General features: G+C 46.0%; 1 protein-coding gene across 3 annotated transcripts in view; it reads right to left on the bottom strand.

The window, feature by feature from the left end:
- LOC135519847 (histone deacetylase 4-like) overlaps positions 1 to 12851 on the bottom strand; it is a 126213-nt gene that overhangs the window by 27733 nt on the left and 85629 nt on the right. For all 3 annotated transcript variants that reach the window (XM_064945053.1, XM_064945054.1, XM_064945052.1), the window contains exons 16-20: positions 9780 to 9887; positions 7527 to 7582; positions 7266 to 7353; positions 6245 to 6364; positions 3784 to 3881 (exon numbers count right to left, since the gene is read on the bottom strand). In XM_064945053.1, coding sequence (XP_064801125.1) covers positions 3784 to 3881; positions 6245 to 6364; positions 7266 to 7353; positions 7527 to 7582; positions 9780 to 9887 — 470 coding nt within the window. The remainder of the gene's footprint in view (positions 1 to 3783; positions 3882 to 6244; positions 6365 to 7265; positions 7354 to 7526; positions 7583 to 9779; positions 9888 to 12851) is intronic.

A 12851-nucleotide genomic window follows, 5' to 3' on the forward strand; every position in this document is an offset into this window, starting at 1 on the left:
AAAGAACTGTTTTGGATGGCTGCTACTTTGTCCACTTGCAGGCACATGCCCTCTGGGCCAATGCGGAAACTCAAGTACAGGACCTCTTCTTGGGCCACAGCACACTTGGTTCCATTCACAGTGAGCCTCGCTTTCTGGATCTACCCCAATATCGTCCCTAGGTGCTGTAGACGCTGCTTTGGCTCTAGCAACTCTGACAATATGGGGATATCAGTCCCTAGGACAACATCATATGGCCAGCAACCATCTCTTCACACAGAATGAACCTGTGGTCATGCACAGTCAACATAATCTCAGCAGTAGCATACTGTTTGACATCCCCATGAACACACTTCAGCTGTACTACAGGCCCATGATCTGCAACTATCTTAATTCGACCGGCCCTAACGAGTGTTTGTGTGCTGCCAGTATCAACCAAAGCCATCAACAACTTGCCATTTAGAAACACCTCACATAGCTGCTCATTTACCTGCAACTCACTAGTGAGAAAACTAGACGTAGGCAAGTAGCACAAACGCACAGTATCTCTGCGTGCCATACATTACGTTGTCCGCCTTATGTCCTACTAGGCCACAAGAAAAACCCAGACTGTCCCTTTGCTAATTAAAAGAAGACTTTGTGTTGTGTCTTACCATGTGTCCCGCAATATCCCACAAACCGACTGCGTCTAGCAGCTGCCACTGTGTTTGCATTGGAAAAGGTCCGTCGGTCTTGACGTGCAGACATGTAGACCTCTGCGAGACGCGTCGCCTCTGCAGCAGACTTCGGATCCCTTTCCCAAACCCAAACTCTGATTTCAGATGGAATCATCAGAAGAAATTGTTCAAGCACGACAACATCCGGGACAGTTTCAACTGGGTGCTCCGTTGGTGGTATCCAGCCCCCGGAGACGCACAAACAATTTCTGAGGGGATTCCCCCGCCTCTTGTCTTTTCTTCCGGAAAGCTCATTCTATAATTGTCTTTGCAGATATTATATTTAGTTTTGTATCGCTTCCTTAACACCGTCATAATCATGAACGAAGTTAATGTCCATGGTCACATAGGTTAGTAGACTAGCCGGGAATCACTCACTCTTCTCTCGACCAGCCACACGTAGCCGCCATCCATTCAAATGTTGCGAGGCACACATCGACTTCATCATTGTCAGTGACCTTGGGGAGTGACAGGTCCGACCGGAACGTCACTGGCACCGGGCCCCTTGGATCTGGGTGCCGACTGGCGAAATCAGGCGAGCCTCTGCTTGCTCTAACCGCCCAGATGGTCTTGTGCCCCGATGCCAGCGTTGTTTTCTTGTAGATCAATAAGTGCCATCTCTAGCACCTAAGAGCCGAGCCTCCTGTCTCTGCTCCCGTTGCTTGCTCTTCTTAATGCTCCATTTCAGCAAATCCGTGAGCTCCAGCATTGTACACGGCTGTGGATTGCGTTGCTTCTCGGGCACAGAAAACGTAGGATTGCCGATATGTGGTGGTCTGTGTGCCAATCTCTGTGGCATCCCCAGCCCACTCCACAATATATCCTGCTGTATTTCGTCTTGTTCCTTGGTAGTTTTGAGGTAGCTCCCAACTCGCGCACCATCCTCGTACAGGAAAGAGGCCCCCTTGTGGAGCCGGGCCGGGAGGTCGAGGTGGGGCTATAATACTATATTGCTCGTACTTACTGCATCTCATTCAGGTCTACATAAAAACAGGTCGGGGCTACAGTATCATTTAAGATTGGGTACATCAATCCTTTATCTCATAAAGGTCATGGACTTTGCTCGGTGTCAGCCTTTCAGATTAGTGGCCATAGGTCCCCCTCTTGCCCTCAGAACAGCCTCAATTTGTTGGGGCATGGACTGTACAAGGTGTCGAAAGCATTCGACAGGGATGCTGGCACATGTTGACTCCAATGTTTCCCACAGTCTGAAATCACAGAGTATCAACAAACAAGATTACTTACCCTTTCCAAAAAATGTATCTTCAATCAAGCGCAGCACCAACATAACGTGGCAGGGTGGTTTAAAAACAAAGGATAGATTTGAGCATAAATGCATAAAATGTTTCTTTATAACACAAGAAACATGCTACACATTGGTGGGGCCACAATGCTTGAGGGTTTGTCGACATAGATATGTATATACAATATATAGGTACATATGAGCCCTAATATGTATCGTGTCCCACCTCTTGTACAAATCCATGTGACACATACGATACTGCGGCTTGTACAGCATGTGATCCATCTGTCAGGATGTGAGAGGGTCAGTGTGGGGTTACGTGAGGAGCAGGGTTATGTGGAGGTCTGGGGTACATTAGCAGGGCACATTGTCCTGGTTAGTATAGTATAGCGTGCAGCCAGCCAGTCAGTAGAGTGAGACAGAGTGGTTTGATGTGTGTCTATGTCTACCTGCACCGGCAGCTCAGACCAAGACAGGCTCATCTTCAAAGTGAATCACCCTCTGCCCTGCGCCCCAACCACATGTCTGTGTGTGTGTGAGTGTGTGTGTATGTGTGGATGTACTGTACGTAAGTTTATGCTTGCATGCAATGTCATGTATGCTTGTGTGTGTATGGGTAGGTGTGTATGCCTGCAAGTGTGTGGGTGTGTGTTAGTGTTGTGTGTTTGCCGGAATTGGTGTTGAGCATACGTGCATGAGTTTTGCGTGATGTTTGTGTTTTTCTGTGTGTGTGTGGGTGTGTTTATTGGATGTTTATATGAACATGCTCATGATATGTGTGTGTGTAAAGTGTGAGTGTGTAGGTGGGTTATAAATAGCCCCAAACAGCGGACCTAATGGAGTTCAGCCCTGGCATCAGCCTGCTTGGCAGACAAAAGAGGCTGCCACAAAGCCCTGACTGGACCATGTATTACAACACATCTTACTTCAAGCCTCCCTGCCTCTCATCCATATAGAGGCCACTCATAAACTGTGAAAAAGGAGGCATTACAGTATCATGAGTTCAGTTCTTTTTGGACGAGAGACATTTCATACAGTCATGGTATTATATGACCTTGTGTTACAGTTACACTTCTCTCTGCATTTCTGCCTTGGATGTAACATTGACCTACTGTATCCTGCTAACAGCTGTCACTGTAAAAATAGATAATATGTGGACAATATGCACACTTTTGGGACTATCCATTTGGTTGCATTGTACAGGGCAAACTAAATCAAGTGCACCTGAAGCATATTCAAATGACTTGACGTGATGTATTTGACCCAGGTCTGACCCCAAGTGATGTTCACATGGTTGTACTTGTGCCTCCAATTTGGCAGGGATATTTGACATAAATTCCCCAATCCGTTTTCTTAGTTCATCTACATTTCTACCCCCTCTAAAAAACATCTGCAATCAACTGTTTATATGTATTATATTCTAATGCTAACGGCTAACAATAGCTTACTCTATCAGTCACTTCGGCTTAAGTTGAAAGCTTTGGATGACGGCAACATCCGGTATCATCTACATTAACGTCAAGAAGGCATTGAGGGATATTGGAGTGAATCATCCCTTTAATGTGCGTCTGTAGACTTGCGGCATGACAGTAGTGTGTACATGGTTCCAGAGCTGGGAACTGTCAGGACAGACTGAGCACTGGGACCTTCAGTTTGTTGATATACACCCCTCTCCTCAGCCAAGTGCTCCCTGAGCACTTCACACACCAACAGCCATCCCCCACCGCTGTAAATTCACCACTAAACTGGCCCCTCTCTCTTTCTCTCCCTCATGATTTCTGACCTAGCATAAGAAATCCTTATCATACTTTGTGGTAGCTTGTCTGTGTGTGACATGTGTGTTACCTGAAGGCAGCCAGGTACTCTGCGTCTCCCATGGGTGGTTCCAGTCCCCCGGTGAAAGCCATGTTCACATTGAAGCCCATACCTGCCCCAGTGCCCACCTACAACACACACAACATAGGTTAGTCACACACACACACACACACACACACACACAGACAGACTCTCGCAAACACTCGCACACACACACACTCGCACACACACTCAAGCAAAATGACATGCATATACTGTACTATTACACACTAGACAATTCTGCTGTAGAACAGCCTCCATCTAGGAGAAGACTGCTGGGATTGCTGCCGTTTACCTGTCAAAGCTCAGACTGCACCTGCCAGACGAGAGCACGCGCTCTAATATATGCACGCATGCACATACACAAGTACACACACTAACACACTTTTACATTAAGCCTGGGCATTTTACAAACAACAACAATAATCTGACCTAAGTGGTAGAAGGCCTTGCTAATGACCCCATCGTATGACCTCCTGTATCAGGAGATGTTAGATGGCTGCCAATATTGTAGCAATTACCAAGGAATAACTAACAACAATTGAGTTTTCTTCAAGTTGAATGTGAATAACAGGAACATTTCCAAAAATCGATTGACCCTTCTCTAAGCATCGCCCCCAGAACTTTGTCGCAAACCAATCACAGCGCTCCCAATGGATAGCAACTGTCGTCGAGTGCAACACCTCAGACAGCGTGTTGCCAATTTAGCGACTGTTGTTTGTAAAAGAGGCAAGCGACAAATGCAGTTACTTTTCAGGCTGCCTTTGGGGAGTTGCGAGCATTTCTATGGTTTCGATAGCATTAAGTGTATTTTGCCACTCAATTCTGCCGCAAACAAGAGTGGGAGAGGCTGTCTGTGCAACATAAGTCACAAGGGCACCAGGGTAAGGGGGGTATGGTGGGAGAGGGGGGGATGAAAACGCTATGACGGGGACCGCAGCAGTACTGCAAATTGGTGCTGTGATGACGTCATCTAGCAACTTTAGCGACAAATTAAGAAGCCATTAGCGACCTCTCACTGAAAGATTGTTGGCAACACTGCTCAAACAAGCTCACGTTTGAAATGCATGAAAGCCAGTATGGACAGTGGGAAATACAGTTTTCTTTTGAAAAGTAATTGTTTAAATGGCTAAATAATTGAACACTCGTCACTGTGATCCTTAAATGCAGAGCCTGTTGATGAAGTGTTTGGCGTATCCCCCAGTTTTTCACAGTGTGTGTGTGTGCGTTAAGGTTGAGCGATTGTGTACATGCCTACATCGCCTGATTGCGCCCCATAGCGATCCTCGATAGTCGATAACTATTGGGGGGGGGGGGGGGGTCTTTCTCATGGCTACCCATGTATTTCCATGGAAATATTACATTTATTTGGAAAGTAATAAATATATAGATATTTTTTTTAAGCATTCATGATTTGCATAAATGTAATATACTAACTATTACTCTTGTTAAAAATATGAAATGGTATTACATTTGGTGAAGAGCACATTATGACTTGTTTAGGACTCGAAACTCAAAGTTTAGGACTTGAGACCTGACTTGATACTTGACTCGGACTTGCCTGTCTTGACTTGGGACTTGAGTGCTAAGACTTGAGACTTACTTGCGACTTGTAAAACAATGACTTGGTCCCACCTCTGCTGAATAACTCTAATCTGCTGTTGACTTTAGGAAACGATTTGAGAGCACTAGTTGGCTCCAAAAGTGGTTAGTAACTTTGAATACACGATGACAGTGAATTCACTGGCAAGCCACACTGCAAACCTTCATCTGAACAAATTCCCGTGAAGTAACTGTAATGCCAGTCCACCTCAATGTACCCAAGAGTTTCCTGGTCAGCAAGGGGTGGTCTGTGTTTAATTTTATTAAGTATTAAAAAAACAACAGTTTGAGATCATTGTGAGGGAATTTCACCAGTGGCTTCCCTGGAAAATGTTGCAACAGTAACTAAGACGGGCAGGGCTAAAGTGAAGGGTCAATTCTATGGTCATTGTTGGTTACTGAGCCAGTGATGGGTGGAAAGTATACTACTAAGTGTTTGCCTGTTGCAACATGGCCACCATTTCATTTTATGGTTAGTGTTCAACAGAGTGATTCATTCAATAGGGTTGCAAAATTCCCAGGTTTTCCAGAAATTCCAATTAGAGTTTCCTCGGAATCAGGAGGGAACAAGCAGCAAATCTGGAATCCTCCAACCAGGAATTCTAGCAGACCTGGGAATTTTTGGAAAAGTGACCAGAATTCTGCAACAATACTTCAGTAAATTGTTTTTCCTTAGCAAGAGGAAACTATTGGTGTTGAGATCTTGCACACTCTGCAGGCAGTTGAGCTACCAGTGTCTGTCAACATGTGTGCCAGGGATGTGAAGAACAGTAAGCGCTTGTCAAAGTGAGCATAGACAAACATGCACGCAGACACACACGCGAGCGTGTCCCCAACTCTGCCAACTCACCTCATCAGGCGCTCCACTGCCAGGAAAGAAGTTGCCATCGTCGTAGCGATGGAGTGACAGGTAGAGAACGTTGGGATCGCTGTAGAATGCTTGTTGTGTGCCGTTGCCATGGTGAACATCCTGACAGATATGAGAGGGGCGGGGTAGGCAGGTTTAAGTTTACTTCCTGACTCTAACAACTGATTTTTGGATCAGGTCTTCACGTTAAAAACATATTGAGTCAGTCGTCAGATGGACATAGAAGAGTTACACCAAAGTAGAAAAGTGGACACCCTGGAACAAACTCTTATCAATTGCCATGCTTAGCCACTATCTAACATACCATAACCCGACAGAGTCTTTGTGACCGGTTCAGAGGGTTGTATATGTTTTAGGCATACAATTGGGTTAAGTCCGTCCTAAAAATCCCATCGCTGGGTGAGAATACCTTTAACTTTGAGCTACGATATCCATTTCATTTTAACAGACCTTCCCACATAGTCAAACATATAAAAAAAGTGACTTAAGCTTCTATATTGAGCTTCTATATTCTATATTCTACATTATCTCATACAATTGACACGTTTTATTAAAGAAGGTTATTTTTTTTAACCGAGTGTCCTTTTTTTTTTACAGTCTCCCCCTGCTTTATACGCCTCGACATCGAGACATTTTCTAATACAAAAAAAGGAGGAAAAAGAAAACTGTGCTTGCTGCCTGGATGACAGGGCTCGTTGTAGAAGTCTCCCTCAGTGAAAAACCGGAGGAAATGAAAAGTGGTTCAAAGGCTTTGGGAAGCCGAATAATGAACCAAGCAATGATTCTGCCAACATCGAGCAGCCATCTCTTCTTGGGCATGTGGACTATTTTCAATATGACAGATTCTAACGACTGATGTTATGTGTTTCATAGATATAGAACCCTGATGTATTGTCATTAAATTACACTCACAGAACATGAACCATTTTTCTTTTAAAGATAGGTCACATCCTTTGTTGACCTTACTCTGTGCGGAAGCACAGGAAGTCCAAGGTAAACTTACCCAATCCACAATCAGGATCTTACTGACACTGAGCCTCTGCTGCAAGAGTTTAGCAGCGATGGCCACTGAGTTGAAGTAACAGAATCCCCTATGTGATGTAATGTTAAGAGAGGAGGGGGGGAGGAGAAAAAAATGATATACATTTTGTGAGTCTGACGGGTTCTGAACATTTGATTTTGCCTCAAAATCTCTCTACTGTTCCGTAATGACGTCAACAAGATCTGTTCGAATGAGACGGAAGAAGCATAAAAGGAGACTTACATAGGTGTACTCTCCTCTGCATGGTGTCCAGGGGGCCGGACTACAGCAAAACCATTCTGCCAATCAGAGTAGACAGAACCATGTTACCCATCATTTTTTATTGACCCTTTATTTAACTGGGCAAGTCAGTTAAGAACAAATTCTTATTTACAAAGCCTACACCAGCCAAATTCAGACAATGCTGGGCCAATTGTGTGCTACTCTATGGGACTCCCAAACATTACAGCCTGGATTTGAACCAGGGTGTCTGTAGTGGTACCAGCAGTGCCTTAGACCACTGCGCCACTTGGGAGCTCAATAAGGCCTTGAGCAGTCACAGACTGAAATATACTCATACTCAGATAAACGCATAGCCCCAAAAACACACACTTACACATGTATACAGTATATGAACACCAACTCGTGCACACACACACGCATGCACGCATTCCAGGTTCTCCATGCAATATTTATTTCTCTTCCTCTCTGACCTTAAATCCCGCTATGGCTAACAGTTAATTGTTTTGCCATTGACAGGGCGGAGGGCCAGACACTGCTGATGACACAGACACAACCCCTGCCACCACACACACACACACACACACACACACACACACACACACACACACACACACACACACACACACACACACACACACACACACACACACACACACACACACACACACACACACACACACACACACACACACACACACACACGTGGCTGTTAGCTGGGTGTAGCTGTGCGAGACGTGGATGCTGTGTTAATGTGGGGACCTAGGGGACTCCCGCCACTCCCACGCCGACTGTTTAGGGTCCTTGTGTAACATGGGGACGCCCAGTGTTTGGGGGCCGTGACTGACTGTGGTATGCAGGGACATGGTGAGGGGACCTGTGTCCCTGTAGTCCAGTCTAATGATGTTGAGGCAGCTGCTGTAGATTACTGCACTCCACCTCGCCTGTCCACAGAGGATATTATTCTAGCAGAGGGAGAGGAGGGACTCAGATCCTGTCTGACGATAGGGGCCACTTTCAAAGAGCTGTATGTGTGAGAGTGAGAGTGTGTGATTTAAAAACGTTGAAGATGCTGATGGAATGCTGACTCGGACAGGCCAGGGGGGATGCAGGTGATGTTAGAGTCTGCCCCCCCTCTCGGGGTTGCGTGTGTGTGTGTATGCTAAGATGGTGTTAAGCGGCAAGGAGATAACTTCCTGTGACCTCTAACCCCTATGTAGAGTGCAGGAATTTTCATGACTATTTCAGGTCCTTATTCCTAGAGAGAGAGGCCATGTCCTCGATAAATCCATTGGGATGATTGAAAAATAGATGAATGGATGAACAAACAAGTCGGTGAATGAATCAAACATGTAAATGAATCAAACCCTCATCTCAGTAACAATAACAAGTGTTGTTCACTAGATGGCATACATACTCATTTCAACTGATACACTCCTAACAACAACCTTCAAATAACAATATATCATGCTTTCAACTCTACTATAACAATGAGAGTGCTTGTTGAAGTCACTAGTCCTGGCAGAAACTCCATGTGAGTGTTAGTAATTTAGCATGTTATACTAACGGCTCTGAGAGGAATCATCATTGGTCTCCATTAGCCAGCTCTGCTCTGATGCGGTGTGCAGGCTACCGAATGGCGCAGCAGTCTAAGGCACTGCAACCAGTGCTAGAGGCGTCACTACAGACACCCTGGTTTGAATCCAGGCTGTATCACAACCGGCTGTGATTGGGAGTCCCAGCGTCGTCCAGGTTTGGCCGGTGTAGGCCGTCATAGCAAATAAGAATTTGTTCTTAACTGACTTGCCTAGTTAAATTTGTGTGTTAGCAGAGACAGTTAGCGTTAGCAACTTACTGGTCACCATGCGCTAGGTCGCCAGCGGGGTTCAAGTGATAATCCAGCACGGTCACAGACACAGGAAGGCAGGAGGGGAAAGTGGGCGTGTCTGTCTGAAAGCTTTGCGGTGGGGAGGGGGGCATTCCTACCGAGTCTGTAGGTGTTAAGAGTGAGTATGGCTAACGAGGCTATATTAACGAAGATACACAAGCCCTTTCATTCACTTGAGTGGGGCTAGCGTTAGCACTGCTAATGAGGTCTAATTATCAATGCTCCACTCTGCCACCTGTTCACCTGAGATGTTGCTAGCATTAGCATTTAGCATCAGTTGCGAGATGGCATTGTCTTTGGTAATAGGCAGACAGACAGACAGACAGACACATAGACAAACACATGGTGACGAGGGACATGAGGCTAACCTTGAGCTCTGCAGCCGCCACTTTGAAGCAAAGCTCCACGACAGAACCCACAGCTAGACGAGCAGCACTGGACGAGTGGACCTCGTTCCAAATGGTGTCGCTGTCCACCTGTGAGCACAAGCACAAATGCACATTTATATAATGCACATTATCAACTGGGTGGTTTGAGCCATGAATGCTGATTGGCTGACAGCCATGGTATATCAGACCGTATACCACGGGTATAACAAAACATTTATTTTTACTGCTCTAATTACGATGGTAACAAGGCACCTCAGGAGTTTGTGGTATATGACCAATATACCAAGGCTAAGGGCTGTATTCAGGAACGCCGCGTTGCGTCGTGCGTAAGAACACCTCGTAGCCGTGGTATATTGGCAATACACCACACCTCCTCGTGCATTATTACTTAAATATGCACTAATGAATTGAGGCTGTTCTGAGGGCAAACGGGGGTGCAACTCAACATTAGGAAGGTGTTCTTAATGTTTGTGTATAGCCTAAATGTATAATACAATGGGACAATATAAACAGTATAAATTGTATATAAATTATACATGTATAATGTACAATATAAACAGGTAAAATAATACAATGTGGCAATGGTGGACCGGGATTGTTGTGGTGCTATCTGTCCTCGCAGCCCTTCCAGAGGTAGAGCGAGTGACAGTAGGTATGAGTACACAAGCCACAGTACAAAGCCCCTAACCACACTCGCACACAGTGTTACAAATCTATTGTATCACAGCTTGCACAGAGAGAAGGGAAAAAAGGGACTTGATTGCTGAGCAAAAAGATGCCGTAGTAAAGAGACCCTCAGAGTGGGTTTACAGGGTCTATCCAACTGACGTGAATGACTCCCGTTCGAGACACACACACACACAGGTCAATCCAAAGGGCAGGGGAAGATACTTTGCTCTTCACACGTCTGTCCGCCAAGAGAGTCTTTGAACTTGCTTCTACTGGGGTCCCACTGGGAATGCTAGTAGAGGTGTGATTTTAAAGTGGAGGAGAGAGGGGAGATGGCTTACTGTATATTCACAGACATGGAGTGTCAATATTGAGCCAAGAGAGTAAGTTTGGAAGAGATGCGGGGTATAGATGGAGAGGAATATTGGAGAGAGATGGGGGATGGGTTGGGGGGAGCTGGCTAGTCTTGGTGTTGTGGATACGTGTGTGTGTGTGTGTGTGTGTGTGTGTGTGTGTGTGTCTCCCTATGTGGTCAAAGAGAGAGGTCAGGCATTCATCAATCAGGGCTGATTATGCTGACACACACCTGCCCAGTGGCCCCAATCTCTCTCACACACACAAATCATATTTTCCCTAACCCCTAACCCCTAACCTTAACTCCTATCCCTAAACATAACCATACTCTTAATCTATAACCCGAAACCTAACCCCTGAAGTAGACTTTTTATAAGTGAGGACAGGCAACATGTCCGAATTTTAGTTGGTTTACAATTCTTGTGAGGACTTCTGGTACCCACAAGTATAGTAAAACATGCACACACGCACAACTACATACATCTCTACACACCACTAGTCCATACTCCACACACTGTTGCACAAGCTCTACACACAGCTCTAAAATCTACACACTGCTGTAACACACGTAGCAGAGATACTCTTAACTCCTCGTTGACCTTGCAACCAACTTGAAGTCACACACATACACACACACACAGACGCATACACAGACACCTGGGATGACCAACTGAATTCCGAGATGGAATAATCTTAAGAGAAGGAAACACCTGGCAGAGGGAAAGAGAGAGGAGCAGAGAGAAAGAGGGAGTGTGTGGGGACCTGCAGGGTGTCTGTGAACCTTGGGGTCTCCGACAGACTCAGCACACATTAACTGTGGCGATCCCTGCCTGCTGCATTTGGCCTTCAGTTGCATGAATGCTCGAGGCTAGAGGGAAAAAAAGGAAAACGTGGGCCTTTTCAAGTCACGCCAAGAAGGACTTTGTCACGAATTACGGGTCTGTGGTGCATTTATGATAAAAAGACAACTGCCGGGGAATGGAGGGGTGAGGGGAAGAGAGGGAAGATGGGTTGGGGGAGAGGGAGAGGGAGGGTGAGTTGACTGAAGAGGGATGGCTGCACCAGAGAAGTGAGTGAGTGAGTGAGCGAGCAAGTGAGAAAGTGATCAAGGAAATGAGTGATCAAGTTATTGTGTAATAAAGTGAGCAAGCTAAAAAAAAAGAAGGAATGTGACGACGTACAGAGGGACAAACTGAGGAGTGTGTAAGAAAGTAAAAGAGAATATTGAGCGAGGGAGGGACACTGCAGTTCCAGTCACTAACAGAGAAGAAAGCATAACGTTGGAAAAGTAGAGTAGTCATGACAAAAGCGACTTCTGAGAGTAAGACCGAGTAAGAAGGAGTGAAAGACGCACATCAGTAACACCAAGAGCAATAGGGGGATAAAAGAGAGGGAAAAGCGAGGGACCAGAGACCAAAGAGAGTGGGGAGAGAGGGGGGAGCGTGTTGGAATGAAAGAGGGTTCGTTCTGCTCAGGCTGACAGGGTAATTTGATGAGCGGAGGCGCTGTGCTGGGACGACAGGAAGACAACAATTTAGTCCCATTTCCATAAAACAGAGCAGAGCCCCTTCTGTTTCCTACCAACGGCAGCAGGCACCGTAACAGACTCAGCTAGCTACCCCCGAGAGAGGGGGGTGGACAGGGGAAGGGAGAGACAGGGAGAGAGAGGTGGGGGGAGAGACAGGGAGAGAGCGGTGGGGGAGAGACGGTGGGGAGAAGAGAACTGTGGAGAAGAAGTGAGGGTGTGGGTGTGAGGGGGGGGGGGTAAAGAGCAAGGGAGCGAGAGGGAGACGGAAAATCAGACCAACATACTGACCTAGGGATCGACAAACACACATAACCTGAGTTCACCCACTCACTCCAAAACGCGCACACACACACACACACTCTGAAACACATATTATACCTTTACTTTCACAAGCACACTGAAGTGGAAGCACACATGTGCACGCGCACCCAAAAACACACACACACACACACACACAGACACCATTGTCACCCCCCCTCTCTCCTAAGTGTCCCTCTGAA

The sequence above is a fragment of the Oncorhynchus masou genome, chromosome 29 (assembly GCF_036934945.1).
Source record: "Oncorhynchus masou masou isolate Uvic2021 chromosome 29, UVic_Omas_1.1, whole genome shotgun sequence".
NCBI lineage: Eukaryota > Metazoa > Chordata > Actinopteri > Salmoniformes > Salmonidae > Oncorhynchus > Oncorhynchus masou.